Source organism: Littorina saxatilis, linkage group LG3 (genome assembly GCF_037325665.1).
Source record: "Littorina saxatilis isolate snail1 linkage group LG3, US_GU_Lsax_2.0, whole genome shotgun sequence".
NCBI lineage: Eukaryota > Metazoa > Mollusca > Gastropoda > Littorinimorpha > Littorinidae > Littorina > Littorina saxatilis.
In genome coordinates, this window is record NC_090247.1 from 66,220,678 (window position 1) to 66,243,177 (window position 22,500).

General features: G+C 43.7%; 2 protein-coding genes across 2 annotated transcripts in view; one reads left to right on the plus strand and one right to left on the minus strand.

Annotated features, from left to right (window-relative positions):
- LOC138963018 (uncharacterized) overlaps positions 1-22,500 on the minus strand; it is a 64,507-nt gene that overhangs the window by 12,017 nt on the left and 29,990 nt on the right. The gene's annotated exons all lie outside the window — the stretch shown is intronic.
- Positions 18,960-22,500, plus strand: part of LOC138963021 (uncharacterized) — a 6,987-nt gene continuing 3,446 nt past the window's right edge. The window contains exons 1-2 of the mRNA XM_070334994.1: positions 18,960-19,119; positions 20,960-21,082. Coding sequence (XP_070191095.1) covers positions 19,062-19,119; positions 20,960-21,082 — 181 coding nt within the window. The 5' untranslated portion in view covers positions 18,960-19,061. The remainder of the gene's footprint in view (positions 19,120-20,959; positions 21,083-22,500) is intronic.

Here is a 22,500-nt window from a genome sequence, read left to right on the forward strand (position 1 = left end):
GAGAGAGAGACAGAGAGAGACAACGACAACGACAATTCTTTATTTAACGAGGGTAATAAATTAAGCAGTGATCTGTTTTTTTACATCCAGCCCTCGCCCTAAAGAGGGACTAACTATAAAATGAAATAAAAAAGAGAAAAATAAGAGAGAGAGAGAGAGGGGGACAAGAACAACAAGAACAATTCTTTATTTTACGAGGGTAATAGAGTAAGCAGTGATCTGCTTTTTTACATCTGGCCCTCGCCCTAAAGAGGGACTAGTCTAAAATTGCTAAAGAATAAGCAAGTAAGGAAAACTACTGCTACATGATTATAATAAAATGAAAGTAAGAACATATCATCAATTTACATCTAAACAACGAAGTGACTGTGGTAAGATGAACAAAGTTAAAAAACAAAGGAATACTGTACTCACCAATACAAGAACGGGACAAGACGGTACGAATTTTCGCTTATGGAAGCTTCATCAGGAAAAACAAGAACACAAAAGACAACAAAAAGCAGACGCAACACGGAACGAACAAGGTTTGAACGAAAATGGAGGGGAAACACGCAAAAAAGGGAAGGAACTCCAGGAACGGAAATGAATGAAAGGGGAGAGAAGTGGTTGGATGATGTCAAGGGCACAGGCATACTAGACTAAAAGTGATACACATTCATAAAGGGGGGGGGGGGGGGGGGGAAAGAAAGAAAAAAAAAAAAAAAAAAAAAAAAAGGGAGTGGGGGGGGGGGGAGGGGGGAAAAACGTACGCACGCACACGCACACATACACACACACACACATTCACACACAAACACACACACACACACACACGTACCGTAAATCCACAGTATGTTGGGGAATACAAGTACATCACATTTTCGCATTCAAACCGTCAGGTGTGGATGTGCCCAGGAATAATAGGAATAATAATAAATCAATTTACATACAATACATTGCTTAAATGAAAAATGTAAGTTCATTTGACATGAGTTAAGAATTATAGAGTAGATTGCACTGACGCAACAAAGCTGTAAATGCCATGCCCATTGACATACACTGCATTCGAAAAAATCAGGGTATATAAAAATAATAATACATTGTTAAAAAGCACCGGTTGTTGGTTTTAACAACCATTCTAGCGACAACAGATGTTTATTTAGACTTCATGAGATAAGACGTATATCTGGTCTTAAAAACGTGTGTGCTGCTAGTTTGCCGCAGGATTGTCGGAAGAGTGTTCCAGAGACTGCTACCTGAATAGACTAAACTAGATTTGAATAGGTCAATCCTAGGCAGAGGCATGTTCAGTCTCATCAATTGGCGTGAAGTTTTTAACGTGAATTTGGAAAATATGGTTTGAGGTACACATCCATGAATAATTTTATGCATAAGGGTACCTTTATTATAACTTAGCCTTGCCTTCAGAGGAAGAATGCCTGAGTTCATGTAGTCTAACTCAGATAGGGTTGTTTTCTTTAATAAGACTACTTTAAGCGCTCGTTTATGTAATCTAATTAGTGGTTTGAATGAATTTTCACTTGCCAAGTCCCACAAGGTAGACGCGTAGTCAATAACAGACTGAATATGAGCATTAAAGAATAATTTCCTGGCTTCCAAATTCAGAAAGTGCTTGATTCTAGATAATAGATAAACCTTCTTGGACACTTGTTTAGACAGTTGTTCGATGTGGTGTGACCAAGACAGGTTGTTATCAATGGTCACTTTATGATGGTCGACTTTTTCAACAAGTTTATCATTAACCGTTAGATCGTGAAATATTGAGGTTATGTTCTGGCGTTTTTGCCTAGTTGTTATTATCATGCTTTTTGTTTTTTGGGGGTTAAGGGACATGTGATTTAGCTCAGTCCATTCACTCAACTGGTTTAAACTTTCTTGCAGTGCTTCTGATAAACGACTTAAATTGGTGTTACTAGAATGTATGGTTGTGTCATCTGCAAAAAGTTCACATAAATTCTCAATGTGAAGGGGAAGGTCATTTATGTATATAGAGAAGAGGAGAGGGCCTAAAACTGACCCTTGTGGTACGCCATATCGTACATCCTGCATACTTGATGCTGAGGCGTTTGCGTATACAGCCTGTTGCCTGTCACTAAGAAAAGAAGTTATAAGTTCAACAGAATCAATCCCGAGTCCATACAATGTGAGTTTCCTCAGTAACAACTTGTGGTCAATTACATCAAAAGCTTTGGCAAAATCTACAAAAACAGCTCCACAAAATTCATTATCGTTGATCCTTTCCAACCACTGATCAACAAGAGAGACTAAGGCAGTGTGACAGGAGTGATGAGCTCTAAATCCAGACTGGTTAGGGTGAAATAATTGATTGTGGTCAAAGTGCGATAATAGGTGTTTGTTTATATGTCGTTCCAGTGGTTTTGATAATACTGACAGTATAGAAATCGGCCTATAATTTGAGGGGTCTTTCTTTTCGCCAGATTTAAACAGAGGAATGATTTTAGCCTGCTTGAGGGCTATTGGAAATAGTTTTGTTCTAAACAGAGATTATAAATGTAAGTGAGGGTGTCAGAAATTACAGGGGCTGATAACTTTAGAATCCTTCCATCAAGCCCGTCTATTCCCCGGGTACCCGTTTGCTTTAAATGAGTGAGTGCGTGAAATACTTCAGGCACCGTAAGCGGAGGAATATTTAACTGAGATGAAATTTGTTTTGATTTACAGAAGTCTTCCAAAACTTCCAATTTATTTAAGGTTGTTTTATCGTTTATAATAACCTTTTCAGCTATTTTGGAAAAATGTGTGTTTAAATCATCAGGTGATATGTCCTTTAGGCAACTTGAAGTAGGTGCAGTCGTTTTATTTGTAAGTTCATTTATTGCTTTCCAAATGTTCTTTGAATTTTGTTTTGAAGAAGCAAGGTCTTGAAAATACTTTCTTTTTTTTAATCGTTTCATTGAATTAACTTTATTTCTCTGTTCTCTATACTCCTCTTCTTTACCGATTGACTTTAAAAAATCACGATGATCAATTGCATCTTGTAATTCATCATCAAACCACTTAGGTTTCACTATGTGTTTGACTCTCTTAGTAATTCTCCATGGAGCATGTCGATCATAAATGTTAGTGAAGGCATTCAGCCAGTGCGTTAGAGCAGCATCAGGATTCGTATGATTATAAACCTCAGGGAGAGAGGAATTACAGAGGTCACGGAGAAATGTGTCTTCGTTGAATTGAGAAAAGGATCTATATTTTATTGTCTTGTGGCCAGCTTTAGGAATTTTTATACCCTTTCTCGACCACGTTAGACAAATGGGAAAGTGATCGCTGCAACCACTAGCTGGAACACAACATTCAACAATGTTACGGTGATCAGTCACATAAATATGATCTATCAGAGTGCTGGTGGTTGCTGTGACTCTCGTAGGTGTGCATACTATTTGTTTGAGATTATAGAGGTTAAGCATATCAAGCCACATTTTGTTCTGTTTTAACAAATTAATATTAAAGTCACCTAACATAATTATTTCCTTTGATTCAAGCAAGACTGCATCTAACATCTGTGTAAAATTATCTGACCAGTTTGCTCGCTCTGCAGGATTTCTATAACAGAAACCTATAAGGAGTGGAGGTGCTCTTTTCAACTTAATTTCTATCCACACCGATTCCACAAACTGCTCAAGGTGTGTTAATCGTGTATAACTAACTGATTCGCTTATGTACAATAGCAAACCAGTTTCTTTACTTTGCTGTGGGTCTCGTCGTAATACATTGTAACCAGGAATAGCAACATCAGAATCTGAAATCTGGTGAGATAATCTGGATTCTGAAAACCCAAAAACGTGAAAGCTTGAACCAGAATTTAAAAGCATAGTAGATATGTCAGTCATTTTGTTAATTGCATGGTTTATATTCAGGTGTCCCACGCGAAAACCCTCTTTAGTGGGCCATGCATTTAGACAGCTGCTCATCGTGAAACTATAAGTACAACAGCGTTCTAACTCCTGAGCGTTAAAATGAATCGATATATAGATCTACTGAAATATCTTGGTACAAAATAAGCAAACTAAAAGTAAATAGCAAACGAGAGAGAAAAAGCAATTAAGAAACACAAAATATGTTATCAAAAAGGAATAGAAATATGAAAAAGGAGACAATTAACTACTTTGAACGAAGAAGTAAGTTACTCATTAATACTAAGTAAATAAGTAAGTAAAAAGTGATACTGTAATAGTGATCGCAGACTACAACAATCAATAAGCAAAGGGCGACGTCTCCGAGACTGTCCAAAAGTGGTGGTAAAGTTAATATTCGTACTTTCAGTTGAAGACTGTTGTCAAACAATGAGACACTTGAACGTGGATGATCGCGAATAACGACACAGCTTGTGACTAGATCAGTAGACACAAGCACACAGTTATTATCAACCTGACTTCTCAAAGTATAAGAAGAAAGGTTTCACACGTTGGAGAAAGTGTAAATTCACAGTCTTCGGGTCACTTTTGATTGAACACGGTCAAGGGTCGCACTATAACACTGTAGTTTTAAAACTACACACACAATATCGACAATGTCACCGTTTAGCATCTGGCCCTTTCGATAGGACAAGATGCACACTACACACTGCAGAGAGGGCACACACTTGGTTATTAAGGAATCTCTCCGATAGTCAATGGCCACGAGCATTTGAATTCGCACATTTAAACGAATACTGGTATTGGTATATTTGTTATGAGTCTTTCTCTTTCTGTTTCCCACACACACACACGCACACACACACACACACACACACACACACACACGCACACACACACACACACACACACACACACACACACAGACATACACGCGCGCGCGCACGCACGCACGCACGCACACATAAACACACATCATACATAGTGGTATTCGCACACGCATAGTTACGCTCTCGCACGCACACACACACACACACACACACACACACACACACACACACACACACACACACACACACACACACACACAATTCATTGTTTTCATTCGGAACATACTCTCTTTCGAAGTCACACAGACTGATGAATGATCACCTAAACAAGTGTAGAGGTCATCACGCCGCCCTGGTAGGGGTAGTGTTGCGGGAAGGCAGGTGGTGGACAGCCATACCCCAAGGGGAACACAGCGCTCCCATGAGGGGAGAAGGGGTGTGGCCCAGGCCAGGGCTGGGGGTGAAGTCGCCTCTCTGTATGCCACCAGTAAGGCGGCGGCGAGAGGGGCAAGCCCGGGGGGCTTTCGAATGAAGAGGCTGGTCCACTAACGAGACGGTGTCTGTTGTCTCGGTTGACTAGTGGCATGTGGCTGTTGCTGTCATTACGACCCTGCCATGGGGGAGAGAGAGAGAGGGGGGGGTATAATGTTATTTGTTGACACAAAGGCAAAACATGTTGTTCATGTTTTCAGTGGTTTATTCAGGAAACCGCAAGCGTAGGAAGGCATAGCGCATGCGCGTGCATTATACGATACAGAGCTATGCGACATTTAGGTTTACTTATGTTATGGTTTCGTATACTCGATCGTAGTGTAGGCAATCATATTACATCTCCCTTTCCAAGATAAAAATTCCATACAGGGAGTTATGCTGGATTGTTTCAAACAAATGTCTTTCCTATTTCAATGTTCATACATCAAGAGCACACAATATTGTTGAACATTTCTGAGTCTGTTTTCAGCTTTGGAGTGTTCATGTTACAAGTTTGTATTATTAACATTACATAGTTGCTTCAGGTAAACATGCTGGAAACACGATTTGACTAAAATTGTCTTTGGCACATATGATGACATCTTCTGGAACTGTCTTTGGATTGTTCAGCTGGCTGTGGTCAGATAACAAAAAGATATGGAATATCCAGCTGCTATGCACTATAATGTGTAACCTGCTACACGGTTACTTACATACAGGTGTGACAGCCTACATACACATGCTGTTCACCTATAACAGGCCATGAATTTCACAACTAAAAGCATACTAATGCTTCTACCAACTTTAAACACAACTGCTCATACTTTGGCAGATACTAGACAAATAGAACAGCCTAGCTACACATGCTGTCTACTTGTGCACAGGCCATGGGTTTATTCTTTATATCTAACAGGTTGGTTGATCTTTCTACCACTACGAGTGAACACAGCAGATGGCTCTGGTGCTGCTGCTGGTGAGGGTGCAGCTGGGTTGTTGACAGTTGGAGATGCTGTGTTATTTACTGGGGCTCTGACTGGGGTGTCGGCTGGAGTGTTGACTGAAGCGTTGACTGGAGTCGGAGTTTTATCAGCAACCGGCGAGTCTGTGTTTTCAGTTAATTGTTGCTGTGGCGAGTTTCTGATGTTGACTCTGTTTCTTCTCATTATTCTTCCGGTTGGTGTTTCTATCAGGTATGACCTTGGTTCCTGACATTTCTCTTTGACCACCGCTTCCTTCCATTTGCTTGAAGGTTGGTCTTGGAATCTGACGTGCTGGCCTGGGGTCAGTTGTGGCAAGTCCTTAGCCTTGGTGTCGTGGTATGACTTCTGGTTGTCTTGGCGGTGCTGTAGTCTTTCGCGAATGAGGTCGTCGGTTGGATTTCCGGTGTGTCGAGTAGGAAGATTTCCACGAGGTTTTCTTCCGGTGATCAGCTCTGAGGGACTAGGAATTTTGGGGGAAACTGGAGTTGTGCGAAGGCACAATAGGGTAAGGTCAGGGTCACTGCCGTCCTGTTTTGCCTTGATGAGAGCTTGCTTTACTGTCTGCACCTGTCTCTCAATGAAGCCATTTGACTTGGGGTAGATGGGGGAAGAAGTGACATGGTCAAAACACCACTCCTTGGCGAACTCTTGAAATGCTTTTGCCGAAAACTGGGGCCCGTTGTCCGATTTGAGCGTTTTGGGAATTCCGTGCTCGGCAAATATCTGCTTCATCACTGCGATGGTGGTCTTGCAGGTGTAGTCGTTTGGGAGTTTCCTGCAGACGAAGAACTTGCTGTAATAATCAGCGACGAGGATGTGTTGGGTGTTGTCCACTGCAAAGAAGTCTACACCCAAGACTTCCCAGGGCTGTGTCGGAATCTCATGAGGATTGAGTGTTTCCGGCACTTGGTTCTTTTGGTGCTCCTGGCAGATGGGGCATTGAGATGTCAGTTTTTCGATGTCCTTTGAGATACCTTGCCAGTACACCGAGGCTCGTGCCCTTAGTCTGGTCTTCTCTATCCCTTGGTGGGCTGCGTGCAGTTGTCTCAGCATCTCTTGCTGGAGGTTTAGCGGAATGACCACACGATCACCTTTGAGTACGATTCCGTCCTCCACAGAAAGTTCGTCTCGGAATGACCAAAAACTGCGAATCGGTTCGGGGACTTCTTGTATGGTGTCTGGCCATCCGTTGATGATTGTTGGGATAAGCTTGCTCAGAGTCGGGTCATGTTTGGTTTCCTCTTGGAGTGACTTGGTTCTCTCCGTGCTGAATCTGACCTGGCCAACAGTGAGGTCGAGATCAATGGTCTTGACGTTGCCAGGGCTCGGCAGTCTGGACAGTGTGTCTGCTACTGTCATGTCCTTGCCGGGTTTATATTCGATTGTAAAATCATACTGTTGTAGTCTGAGGAGCATTCGCTGCAGTCTTGGGGGTGCTCTGACGAGAGGTTTGTTGAGGATCATAACCAGTGGTTTGTGATCCGTTTTGACGAGGAATTTCTGACCGTATAGGTAGGTGTGAAATCGTTCAACCCCGTAGACGATGGCCAAAAGTTCTCGCTCAATACAGGCGTATCGCGTTTCAGCGTCCGTCAGCGTCTTTGATGCATATGCTATCGGCTTTCCCTGCTGGAGCAGTGTTACGCCAAGACCCTTGATGCTGGCGTCTGTCTCCAGTGTTGGTGTAGCACTTGTGTCAAAGTAGACCAGCGTGGCATCCTCTGAGACTGCATCCTTTAGGGCCTGGAAGCACTTTTGATGGTGTTCACCCCAGATGAATACTGAGTCTTTCTTGATGAGTTCTCTGAGTGCAGCTGCTTTCTCGGCCAGGTTGTTGATGAATGGCGACATGTATGTCACAAATCCAAGGAACTCTTGCAGTTCCTTTTTGGACGTCGGCGCTGGCATGGCTTTCAGGTCGTTGACCTTGTCAGGATCAGGATGCACGCCTTCCGGAGTGTATGTTGCGCCGAAAAATGTGATGGACTGCGTCTTGATGGTACACTTCTTCGAGTTGAAAACCAATCCATTCTCTGCTGCGGCTTTCATTAGGTTGCACAGGCTTTCGTCGTGCTCTTCTTCTGTCTTGCCGTAGACTACAACATCGTCTGAGATGCCGGTGGCTCCTTTCACGTTTTCAAGGATCTGATCCATTTTAAGCTGGAAAATATCTTGGCTGACCTTGAGACCAAATGGAAGTCTGGAGAAGCAATATCTGCCATAGGGAGTCTGGAACGTCGTCAAGAGCTGGCTTTCTTTATCGAGCTGAACTGACCAGTAGCCACTCTTGGCGTCTAGCTTGGAAAAGTAGCGACTTCCACAGAACTGATGCGTCAGCTCTTCAATGGTCGGAATCTTGTGGTGTGGGCGTTTCAGTGCGAGGTTGAGATGACGGGGGTCAAGGCAGATTCTAAGCTTTCCCGACCGCTTCTTGGAGTAGGCGAGACTGGACACCCAGTCCGTCGGCTCTGTCACCTTTCTGATCACCCCACTTTCTACCATGCTGTCGAGCTCTTCTTTGATCGCGTCTCTGAGAGCGATTGGAGTTTTCCTTGGTGCGTCAATGTGTGGCGGGACGTCTGGATCCACCACAAGTTTGACAGGGCCAGGCATCTTGCCAATTTTGTCAAACTGCTCCGGATTGTCTTTCAGCAGGTCTTGGACACAGGTGATCTTGTCCTTAGCTGCTGGGGGTGACGCTGAAATGCTGCAGTGCAGTGTCACGATTCTCAACTTTTCGCACGACGGCAACCCAATGATGGCTGGTCCCTCTACATCTACAATGTAGAACCCCGTTTCCTGCCACTCGCCTCTGTAGCGACAGGGAAACGTAATCTTACCAAGGCAGGAAATGTCTGTGCCGTTATAGGCAGTCAGCTTCGTGCCGCCTTTCTCTTTCAAGATCTTGTTGATAGGTGTCCCCTCCTTTGTCAGTAGATCAGGGAACATGTCTCTAAACATGCGCAGGGGCAGTGTGTTCCCCTGTGCACCTGTGTCGACCTTGACGATGACGTTGTGTTGTCCGGCTCTACGTGGAAGTTGTGTTTTGAGTCTGACGAATGCTTCGTCACGTTGTTGGGGCGTTGAAGAGACTGAAGAGATGACGACCGGACTAAAAGTTAGTTCGTCGAAGTTCTCTTCGTCGATTTCCGCCTGCATCGCCTTGATTTTCGCTTCTGACCTCCGGTGATGTCCTCCACCGCGGCTGCTTGATCCGCCACGTCGTTGCCCGCGTCCATGTGAAGGGATGCATGGAGACTGGTGTTGCTCGGAACGGCAAACTTTGGCAAAGTGATTATTTTTGCCGCAGGCATGGCAGGTAACACCATGGGCTGGGCATTCTCGTGGTTTGTGTCGTCCGCCACAGTTTCTGCAGGTAGGATGGGTTTGAGAGGGACGGTTGTTAGACTTAATGGTACTGATACTGGCAGAGCCGGCCATTGTTTGTAGCTGCTCTACATGTGATGCAGTAGCCTCGAACGTGCGACCCATCTTTACCACATCAGCCAACTTGACACCCTTCTCTTGTTCCAGGAGTTTCCTTTGGAATTCTTCAATGGGTGTGCTCGAGATGATCAATTCTATCAGTCTCTCCTCCACTTCTGCTGCAGCGTCAAAAACACACTTCTGTGCCTGGAGCTGCGCCCTTGTCACAAAATTATCGAGTGACTCTGATTTGGCCTGCCTCATGCTCATGAGTTTGAGCCTGCTCACACGAAAGTGTTCAGCTGGTTCGATCTGTTCACTCAATTTTTGGAAAACAATCTTGGAGCTCTTCTTTTCTTCATCTGTGAGGGTCATAGCATTGTACATGCGAAGGCCTTTTTCACCAATTTGGAGGAGTATGTGGGCAACCTCATTCTCTTTCGGCACCTTCTTTGTGATAAAATACAGTTCTAGTCTTTGCTTGAACATTTTGAAAGACTCTGCGACGTTTTCACTGTCCCATACCATCTCGGGAACTTGTTTTGAAGACATGATATGGAGACGACTTTTCCTAACCGTAATCTGTGTAACGGTCGCGAACACGTGCTCGAGCGAAGAGGCTATTACTAACAACACAACAGTGTATTCAGCCCAAAAAAGTCCGATTGTAGGCTTCTAACTAGATGCACACTCACGGGGACTGGATCTGCTGCTTGTTACCTTTTCCGCTGCCACCATATAATGTTATTTGTTGACACAAAGGCAAAACATGTTGTTCATGTTTTCAGTGGTTTATTCAGGAAACCGCAAGCGTAGGAAGGCATAGCGCATGCGCATGCATTATACGATACAGAGCTATGCGACATTTAGGTTTACTTATGTTATGGTTTCGTATACTCGATCGTAGTGTAGGCAATCAGAGAGAGAGAGAGAAAGAGAGAGAGAGAGAGAGAGAGGGCGGGGGAAAGCCAATGAGAGTGAGGGAGAGAGAGAGGGAGATAGAGACAAACAGGGAGAGAAAGACAGACAGAGAGAGACCGGGAGAGATACAATGAGAGAGAAAAACAGACAGACAGAGAAACAGACAGACAGAGAGAGACAGGGAGAGAGGGAAACAGACAGACAGAGAAACAGACAGACAGACAGAGACAGGGAGAGATACAGTGAGAGAGGGAAAATGTGCATAATGTAGTCAAAACAACGAAAGCAGTTTTTATTCAGAATAACGGTTACGATACACCGTGTCTGTTATTTGAGGTATGTTTCTCCACGGCGCTTAGTTTTACGCAGCTGTATCCCGAAAACAATACTGTTTGCGTACGATACTACTACCCACATTATCTTTGTGTATTTATCCATCTTCAGAATTCACAAGAAAAACAAAACCCTGTAGATCTACGTTATGCCGTATGCTAATGAAGTGGAATCACACTGTTGTTTCTAATGACACACTGTCTCTATTAGAACTATATAACGCATTGTTTTACACTGTTACACGACACTTGAGATTGCCACAAGTTCTCAAACGTCGTGTAGTTGTGTTCTTTTATTCTACGTCGCCCGTCTTCGCAGCAACAGAAAACAACTCGTCAAATTGAGTTCGAGGATTTATTTAGCATTACATACATACAACTGCACATCTAGCAGAACTCAAATAGAAGCTTTTTTAACATTCAAATCGCGCTGGCATCTACTATATAATACTGGTAGGGTTTTCGGTGGTTTTTCGATTCCTGTGACCAAACCGCGCGGATTTGTGCCTTCTCCTTCGGTTACCATGCTAACGTGACCCAGGAAATCGATTCCGCTAGGTCCCGACTTCCAATTTTGTCCACGAACAAAGTTTGAAGAGGTTTGTCTCGCAAATTTGAGCAGACAACAGTGAACTTTGACCTGAACTTTGACATCGCGGCGAAAGAGATCTGTGATTGGTTCTTCTTCAACTTTCGGTTCGACTAAACACGCGACCGCACCTCAGACGAACCTAGCTGTGTGTTTTATTTCTCTACCCCAGACGAACCTAAAATAATAAGAAGATAGATAGATCTGTTTATCTGTTAATGGAACTCCAAAATATTCCATAGATTTGTTTACTTAATTTTTAAAAGATAAGTTCGAAACATTATCACCTGATAAGTCGCCGTATAACCTTATAGGTTCCAGCGACTAAATATTTTCCCCCGGTGCAACCATAGACATGTACGTCATCATGATCTCCCCTTAATTTGACCGTTATTTTGGCTGTCTTAGTGAAATGGTAAGATATATCTCTATGTTGTTTACATGTAAGTGTTCGGAAAAAATACAGTTATAGCAGTTATGTACAAAAATAAGCAGCATATGCTCTTTTCGCCAAAGTAAAGTCCTTTTTTCTTCTGGTTTCTTATATGTGTCACAGCACACCGCAAGCTTTTAGGCGAATAGCAAGTGAGTGGTATATATATATCATCAATTTTATAGTAGGTAACGGTGTAAATTACTTGCCATGTTCATGTCCATGATACGTTTTCCATATTCCACATGTGTCATTTAATGGTGTGTTGCTTGATGCCATGTATGTATGTGTGTGTGTGTACATGACTTTAAATAAGCATGGATTGGATGTGTGCACTCGATTGGGTGTGTGAACCATGTATATATTTTCTGTTGTCAATTACATATGCGTTTGAATCATTAAGTATTTTAGACGTCATACTTTTTTTCGTATCTTCACGATGGCTTTTTACCCGTTTAAATTTTAATGCTTCCAACTTTCAAAGCGCTGCACGGCTGGGAAGAGATGCGCACTTTTATCACTGTTGTTCATGTAGACGTAATCATGGATTCATGCAAACGTCATACCTGCTGTATTTTATTTTGTTTGTTTGTATAGTCGCGTGCGGTCGCGCAGTCTTTTTGGTCAGTTCCGATTACCTCCCATTGATGCGAAAACCTATATGACTGTTTTTTGTTATTTTTCTCTCTGTTAATTCACCAGTGGCTATGTAACATGTGTTACAGAATTGCACCGGTGTAAGGGTTAACATTTTGTTTTTCACCAAGAGAATATAATTCATTATATGCGGGATAATGTGCGGGGGGGGGGGGGAGGGGTGCAAACAACATTTTCACAACCTTATAGGTTCCAGCGACTAAATATTTTCCCCCGGTGCAACCATAGACATGTACGTCATCATGATCTCCCCTTAATTTGACCGTTATTTTGGCTGTCTTAGTGAAATGGTAAGATATATCTCTATGTTGTTTACATGTAAGTGTTCGGAAAAAATACAGTTATAGCAGTTATGTACAAAAATAAGCAGCATATGCTCTTTTCGCCAAAGTAAAGTCCTTTTTTCTTCTGGTTTCTTATATGTGTCACAGCACACCGCAAGCTTTTAGGCGAATAGCAAGTGAGTGGTATATATATATCATCAATTTTATAGTGGTTAACGGTGTAAATTACTTGCCATGTTCATGTCCATTATACGTTTTCCATATTCCATATGTGTCATTTAATTGTGTGTTGCTTGATGCCATGTATGTATGTGTGTACATGACTTTAAATAAGCATGGATGTGTGCACTCGATTGTGTGTGTGAACCATGTATATATTTTCTGTTGTCAATTACATATGTTATACTATGCGTTTGAATCATTAAGTATTTTAGACGTCATACTTTTTTTCGTATCTTCACGATGGCTTTTTACCCGTTTAAATTTTAATGCTTCCAACTTTCAAAGCGCTGCACGGCTGGGAAGAGATGCGCACTTTTATCACTGTTGTTCATGTAGACGTAATCATGGATTCATGCAAACGTCATACCTGCTGTATTTTATTTTGTTTGTTTGTATAGTCGCGTGCGGTCGCGCAGTCTTTTTGGTCAGTTCCGATTACCTCCCATTGATGCGAAAACCTATATGACTGTTTTTTGTTATTTTTCTCTCTGTTAATTCACAAGTGGCTATGTAACATGTGTTACAGAATTGCACCGGTGTAAGGGTTAACATTTTATTTTTCACCAAGAGAATATAATTCATTATATGCGGGATAATGTGCGGGGGGGGGGGGGGGGGGGGAGGGGTGCAAACAACATTTTCACAAGCACATAACCAACAAAATGACATCGCATGCGCAGCACACAAAGTGCGTAGCACGGGTACCACTAGTATATAGTAAATACTCAATCTCGAGAATATTCCAGACCGAACACGATACAACTACATTATACGAGCCGTGCATGGACTAAACTAGCGACATTCTCTATGACGTACATCAAAAAGCGCCGACGCACTTAATCCGAACGAACGCCACGAACTCACGACTAAAACAGCATGGTAAACAACTTGTTTTGACAGGACTAGAAAGTTCACCTGCATTCTCGTCCAAGCATAAATATTGTGTTTACAAAATATAATATCGGTACTTTCCCACAAAGTACAAATAAGTCAACTACATGCAACACACAAAACTGAACCAAAGCTCAGCAACGGTAGCGTTTCCTAACATTACCCCCAACACCAGAAGAAATTTACCTAATTTCTTTCAATCATTGAAACGCTACTTGTACACATATTATGTATACATAACAGATTGAAATCCAGGTATGTACATTAGTCTGTTGGAGAATGAACACAGTTTTACTCACATACTCGGCTGAGAAAATCTGCTCCAACATTGTCTGAACCCTTGATCGATTCCACTCGCATATCAAAGTTCTGCAAGTACATCACCCACCTCATGATACGATTATTCACAAACTTCGCAGAGTTCAGGTAGGTGAGGGGTTTGTGATCAGTCTGAAGCACGAATTTCACCCCTTGGAGGTAGAGTTCAAATTTCTTGATTCCCCACACGATGGCTAAACACTCTTTCTCCATGGTCGAGTAGTTCTTCTCGGCTCCTGACAGCTTCTTGCTGGCATAGCTGACCGGAAATGGTTTACCTCCATGCTCTTGCATCAGCATGGCGCCGATCCCTTCGTCCGATGCGTCTGTACGCAAGATGAACTCTTTGGCAGTATCAGGAAGGCGTAGCACCGGGTCTCGTGACATCAGGTCGCGCACGGTCTGGTATGCCTTCTCCTGAGCTGGTCCCCAGAGTATTCGGTTGGGGCATCCTTTTCGGGTCATGTCCGACAAAGGCGCCGTTATGGCGGCGAAGTTTGGAATGAACTCTCTGTAGTACCCAGCCAATCCAAGGAAGGATTGCACCTGCTTCTTGGTTTCAGGACGTGGCGCATTGAGGATCTTGGTGACGTTTTCCAACAAAAGCCCCTTTTGACCTTCCTTCAGTGAATGACCTATGAAGTCAACGTTGTCGGTCCCCAAAATGCACTTGCTGGGTCTCACGGTCAGATTAGCTTTTGTCAGGCGGGAAAACAGTTCCCTCAAAGTCTCCAGATGCTCCGCAAAGGTCTCCGTGTGGACTAGCAGATCATCCCAGTAGTACACAACATTCTTCATTCCTTTGAGCATTTTTCGCATTCCCCTCTTCAGGGTAGCACCACTGTTCACCATGCCAAAAGGCATCCGCAGGCACTCATACGTTCCGTCTGGAGTTGCAAAGGCGGTCTTTGGTATGTCCTCTTCGCGCACAGGAATTTGCCAATATCCCTTGCTGAGATCGATCTTTGAGAAGATCTTACTGCCGGTTAACTGTCGGAACAGATCAGCCGCCGTCGGCATTGGTTCAGGGTCAAACACGGTGATCTTATTCACTTTCCTGAAGTCAATGCATACCCTGTTTGTACCGTCTTTCTTCTTGACAACAACAACGGGAGATGAGTAAGGGGATGATGACTCACGGATGACCCCCATCTTCAACATGTTGTCGATGTCCTTCTTCAAGGATTCCCGAGCCTGAAACGGGATAGGGTATGGTTTTGAGCGAACAGGAACGTCAGATGTGAGGTGGACTTCATGTTCGACCAAGGACGTAGAGCCTGGAACATCAGAGAACCTATGGGTGAAGTCGCCCATAAAATCATGCAGCTCCTTCTGCTGATCTTCTGTCAGGTCAGGTCTTAACTTGACGTCATCCACTCCCTCTTTCTTGTGGAGGTCTCCCAACTCCAGTAGTTCCTCGCCGTCGAACTCGTCTAGTTCGGCTGGTTCTTCCACACTTGCTGCGACCTGTACTGCTTCCGGAGGTCTCTCCACATACAGTTTCAGGAGGTTAGCGTGGTAGATCTTGGACTTCTTGCCGACATTCACCTTGTAGTCGTTGATCCCTACCACGGCCTCAACCTCGTATGGGCCTTTCCACTGCATCAGTAGTTTGTTGTGATCAGTGGGAAGCAGTATCAGCACTTTGTTACCTGGTGTAAACTTCCTGTTTACGGCTTTGCGGTCGTAGTAGTGCTTTCCGCTATCCTGAGACTTTCTCAAGTTTTCTCTCGCAATCTCGAGAGTCTCCTCCAGTTTCTCTCGCAACTCGAACACGTACTGGTAACTGTTCTTCACTTCAGGTGTGTCCACATCTTTCGTCCACAATTCCTTTAGTATTTGCATCGGACCTCTCACGGTCCGCCCGTACATCAGCTCGAACGGGGAGAATCCAGTGGACTCTTGTGGCACCTCCCTGTATGCAAATAGCAAGGCATTGATGTAGCGATGCCACTGCCTTGGCTGCTCACTGCATAGTTTCTTCAGCGTGGACTTCAGCGTCGCATTGAATTTTTCGACCAGCCCATTGCACATCGGGTGATAAGGTGTCGTAGTCAAGTGACGAATGCTCAGCAGCCTGTTGACCTCTTCCATGCATTCAGAGACAAACTGTGTCCCCAGGTCTGGGAGGATCTCTTCAGGAACCCCAATTCTGCTGAAAATGTCCACAAGTGCCTCGGCAACAGTCTCGGTGTCAATTTTCTTCAGAGGCACGGCTTCTGGGTACCTGGTTGCATAGTCTACCAGGGTCAGTACCCAACGATGACCCGCTTCACTTGGCGCTTTGATCTCGCCGATGAGGTCAATGGCCACCCTCTTGAAAGGTCGGTCGATCAAAGGCATCTTCTGCAACGGCACTTTCGGGACCCTTCCTCGAGGTATGGTTTTCTGGCAAATATCGCACGATCGGCAGAATCGAGTCACATCTGCATGCAGTCCTGGCCAGTAAAACGCAGCCTGGATTCTGTCCGATGTCTTCTTGACCCCCAGGTGACCTCCCATAATAGAGTCGTGGGCCACCTCCATCACCTGGCGCCTAAGTGGTTGAGGCACCAGAACTTGACGTAATGGCTTCCCACCGTTGACTCTCGCGTGCTGGAACACTCTGTACAGAATCTTGGCCTTCACTTCAAATTGCACAGTGCCTTCGCCCTTAGTCATCTCCTTGACAGGACGACTCCTGTACTTTGTTAAGGTCGAATCAGCTTCCTGTAGCTGAATCAGCTGATCCCTGTCCACGACAGCAGTTGCAGAGCTGTTGGTGACCCTGAGTGGCGTAGTTGTTTTGTCCTTCTTCGCCTGGGCTCTGGTCGTCACAGCGCTTACAACCTGCGGCTGGTCGCGGCGATGCACAGTTGCTCTGTCATCTCGTAACAGTTCGCTGATATCTTCATTCGCGAATGGCAGTGGGTCTTCCTTCTCAGCAGCAGGCTGAGCTGAGCCCATTCTCCATTCGAAATCAGGGTCATCAGGACGTCTCGCACCCCCAATATTCCCAATTAGTAGATCGTACAAGGGCTTCTTCAGGCAGACGGCCTCAACTTCTCCGGTGAAGTCTGGAGTATCGATCTGGTCCTTCCCGTCAGTGAATGCTGGAAGTTTCGATGCCCTGTGTAGCATTTGCTGCTGGTTATCTCTTTGGCGTGGTGCCTCGTGCTCATTTTGAACACGCACCATTTCTGTCTGAAGCTCTAAGCGCTTCATCTCCATTTTTATCTGGAGCTCTACGCGTTTCAGCTCCATTTTCCTTTCTTCACGCTGTGCTTCTCTTTCTCTTTCTTCACGCTCACGCTGCGCTTGTCGTTCTTCACGCTCACGCTGCGCTTGTCTTTCTTCACGATGCGGTTGTCTTTCTTTTTCTTCTCGCTCACGCTGCGCTTGTCTTTCTTTTTCTTCTCGCTCACGCTGCGCTTGTCTTTCTTCACGCTGCGCCAGCAGTCGTGTCTGGGACTCGACGAACTCCGTCAACTGCTTGCCTTTTAGTCCCAGTTCAATTCCTTTTGCCCAGAACTCAGCCATTCTGGTCTTTTCCGGTGCGTTCGTCTGTATTCTTTCACAGCCCCGAACGTAGACGAATGTAGTCTTCTAAAGAACACAGTCTCTACTGCACCTCCGATGCTTCTCTCGTCGCTGTTCACCTTCGTAGACGCAGGCTGCCACCCTCCTCGTCTAACGTGACGGCGCACTCTGCTCACGATACGTACACGACGTACCTCAGTCGTATTTCGTAGTATTAATGCACTAGCTCCGCGACGAAGTCCGTCTCGTCCAAACGGCAGCTAACCTCTGTAATCCCGATACACTCCGGCGTCGCTCACCGTATCGAGCTGCGGCGATTACCAAACTCTTCCCACAGTCACACCGAATCCACGGTTCCGTAGTCTCAATACTGATCCCTCAGGATACACCCGATTGATGGCTACCTCCTGTGACTGTCTTGACTGTCTTTGTTACTGGAAAACCCTTGGCGTTAAACGTAGATCCTTGGCTTGGCCCCCAATTGTCACACGACACTTGAGATTGCCACAAGTTCTCAAACGTCGTGTAGTTGTGTTCTTTTATTTTACGTCGCCCGTCTTCGCAGCAACAGAAAACAACTCGTCAAATTGAGTTCGAGGATTTATTTAGCATTACATACATGTATACAACTGCACATCTAGCAGAACTCAAATAGAAGCTTTTTTAACATTCAAATCGCGCTGGCATATATAGTAAATACTCAATCTCGAGAATATTCCAGACCGAACACGATACAACTACATTATACGAGCCGTGCATGGACTAAACTAGCGACATTCTCTATGACGTACATCAAAAAGCGCCGACGCACTTAATCCGAACGAACGCCACGAACTCACGACTAAAACAGCATGGTAAACAACTTGTTTTGACAGGACTAGAAAGTTCACCTGCATTCTCGTCCAAGCATAAATATTGTGTTTACAAAATATAATATCGGTACTTTCCCACAAAGTACAAATAAGTCAACTACATGCAACACACAAAACTGAACCAAAGCTCAGCAACGGTAGCGTTTCCTAACATACACAAATGTACCCTCAAAACAGCACTGTTTTGATACGAGACCACAAAACTCATTTTCTTTGTATATTTATCCACCTTCGCTATACATAAGGAAAACAAACCCGTGTAGATCTACGTTGCGCAATATGCTAATGAAGTGGAACCAGACTGTTATTTCTAACCACACACGGTCTCTATATAAAGCCGCGTTGAAACAATGTTCGATACCTACGATTGCAACGTGCACATTGCCAGCACAACTCATCCTTCAGAAGACGTCTTCGTGAAACCCTCACCAACCAAGTGTCATCATGCGTGTCTTGGCTGTTCTCGTTGTTCTTGGCTTGCTCGCCGCATCCTGTGCAGATGGTGAGTATTGAAATGACACTGATTTAAATCTTTGTCTGTCAAAAAGAATGTTATATGATAACTGTTATGGGCAAAATGATTTCGAACTGAGCATGTGTTTTAAATGTTAAATACATTACTTAGGTAAGGTTAAAATAACTATATTACTTAGATATGTTTAGGTAAATACATTACTTAGATATGTTTGAGTTAAATACATTACTTAGATATGTTTGAGGTAAATACATTACTTAGATACGGTTGAGTTAAATACATTACCTAATATGGTTGAGTTAACTATATTACTTAGAACTTGGATAATGTTTGCGGTAAATACCTTACCTGGATACGGTTGAGTTAAATGCATTACTTATATGGGGTAGAGTTATCTACATTACTTATATGGGGTAGAGTTATCTACATTACTTAGATGGGGTAGAGTTATCTACATTACTTAGATGGGGTAGAGTTATCTACATTACTTAGATGGGGTAGAGTTATCTACATTACTTAGATGGGGTAGAGTTATCTACATTACTTAGATGGGGTAGAGTTATCTACATTACTTAGATGGAGTAGAGTTATCTACATTACTTGGATGAGGTAGAGTTATCTACATGACATTGATGGAGTAGAGTTATCTACATCACGTAGATGGGACTAAAATAACTATATGACTTAGATATGGTTGAGTCAATTACGTTACTTTCATACAGTTGAGGATGCTCGACAAAAATCATGTGTGGGAAAAGATGGAAGACGTTTAGTTTTTGGTCAAGTTATTGTTGAAGGCCATGTATCGACCCACTCGAAACAGTAGATGGAAATAGTTCCCTGAAGCGAAGGGTGCAAGAGCGAACATTACCAGCCTGTTTTCAACTTCTCTATAGGTGTCTTTCAAATGTGGGTTCAGTGAACATTCACGTGAACGTATCTTAGTTTATCCAACACGTATTTGACGAATATCGTGATAAATAGAGAATACTACATGGCTTGCTGTGTCGTACCAGATTTACACGAGGTTTTTTTTTTTTAAATATTGAACTACGAGCAAAAGCGAGCTGTTCACTATTTGAAAAAGCAACGAGTGTAAATCTGGTACAAAACAGCAAACCATGTAGTATTCTGTTTATCCTACATACTGTACTTACGTGTATTTTACTGAAAATGTCCTGCAGTCGAGGCAGCTAAATTGAAGACGCTTGTTTTGGAACCTCGATCTCTTCTAAAGCCTCGTGCAATCTATTACGTCAAAGCAAAGAAACGTCACTCTGAAAGTGTGGCGTGACGTGTTAGTTCTAAAGATTCATGGAGGGTAATTAGCGAGCGCAATTTTTGTTTCTATAATGACGTTTGTCTCGGTGACTTTGGCATCATAAGCAGTGGAAAAACAGGTCCCTGCCAGACTTGCTTGACATGACCTCATTTACATGATATACACACGTGTGATTTGAACGATTATTATCTCACGGGTGTCTCTCTCACGTATGTAGGATAAACTGCATAATCAACCTTTACACGCATTTATCTGACCAAAATACCTCACGTTATGCAGCGGTACCGACGTGAAACGACCTAGGACCGTTATGATTTAAGCGTGGGTGTACACCATGTGCCGGATTTCACTTACGCTGTTTATTTGGTGTAAACCATTACATTAGAAACGACGAACAAAGTCCTGCTGTGGCTGCGTCCTCTGTAGTATTTTCTTTAAAATCTTTTTTTTTCCCGCACACATGCAAAAATGCAGTTCGTACCATTGAGCTTAATCAGATGAGAGAGATAGAAAAAAAACCAGAGATACTACTCTCCTACAAACTGTTCCAAAGCTGGCTTCATCTTCTTTTTTCCCCTGCTACAGCTAAGCCCCGGGACAAAAGGCTGCTTGGCCTGAACCTTGGCTTGGGTGCCTCTGGTTCTGCCAGTGCAGGCTTGGATCTTGGTGGTCTCTTGGGAGGCACTCTTGGCGCTGTCACTGGTCTTGGTGAGTACACCTTGTACGTTTTGTTGTCCTCGTCACGCTGTCACTAGTCCACACCTTATACGTTTTGTTGTCCTCGTCACGCTGTCACTAGTCCAGGTGAGTACACCTTGTACGTTTTGTTGTCCTCGTCACGCTGTCACTAGTCCAGGTGAGTACACCTTGTACGTTTTGTACACTTTCACATTCTGCAGGACGTCAGCTGACGTCCCGTGTAACTTGCTTTAACGGGCAACAAACCGTTCAATATGTAGCAAAAAAGAACAAAACAAGAATCAAACAATGAGAGCGTCTGTTGTGTATTCAGTTTTTGCGATAATCTGACCATGCAATCACAGACTCTTTTACATTTAATTCAATTTCATTTCATTAACTTTACCTTTATCATCCCATTGCTGTGAAAATCGGGTCGCTTCCTCGCTAAAACACATCTTGATTGTATTACGTTGTATGTTTGACAGTCCCTGTAGCAAGCTTTTTGTTTGTCACGTTTCAATATATCACTCAAGGTGATTATGAACCGGTTAATTACTACTAATTAACTAACCACACCACGATCCACTCTCGCAGGCATACAATTAAATAGAGTCAACAAAAGTATAAGTTTCAGACGCCTGTTTATGTATAAACTCTCCACCTCCCTCGAGCCTTCACTCAAAATATGTTCCTTTTACGTTCTCAACACGTAAAAAACCAGTGTTCACTGACAAAATGCCAGTACTATGTAGAAAATTATAGGAACACGCTGAACCCGTGTAAATATAGTTAAATGAGAATGTTCTGTTCGAAAAGCTCTAGTTCGTGCAGGTGTCCACACCCCACGTTGTCACTACTCCAATGAAATCATAGATACGAAAGACAACGGTGGTCAACGGGGTGCGTACGACATGGTGCACTTAGCTTTATCTCTGCTGCTGCTGCTTAGCCGGTATGCTGGTTAGTCGGTTCGCTGGTTAGCCGGTCCGCTGGTTAGTCGGTTCGCTGGTTAGCCGGTCCGCTGGTTAGCCGGTCTCCTGGTTAGCGTAGCCTCAACAGTTCCCGCCAGAGTCAGCCGTGCCGATGTTACGGGAACGTAACGAACGAACGAAACGAACGAACGAAGGAAGGCTGCAAACAGAAAGCATCGGTGCACTAAACATGTCAGCTACCCCTCACCCACCACCTTAAAACATGTCATCTTTAAATATCTCATCGAGCACGTGGGCCTGCACAAAACTGACTTTTTACAACAACAAAACAGCCATTTTCCGTCCTTCTCTCCCTATCTGCAAAAACCATATACAGATTAGTATTTTAGCGTCACAGAGAGTAAATTATGCGCTAACCTGGAAAGAACAACAGAGAGTATTTCATTCCACAACACAGACTCATCAACAGCGTTAAATAATGATTTATTACCTCAAAAGCCTATGGTTGTAACA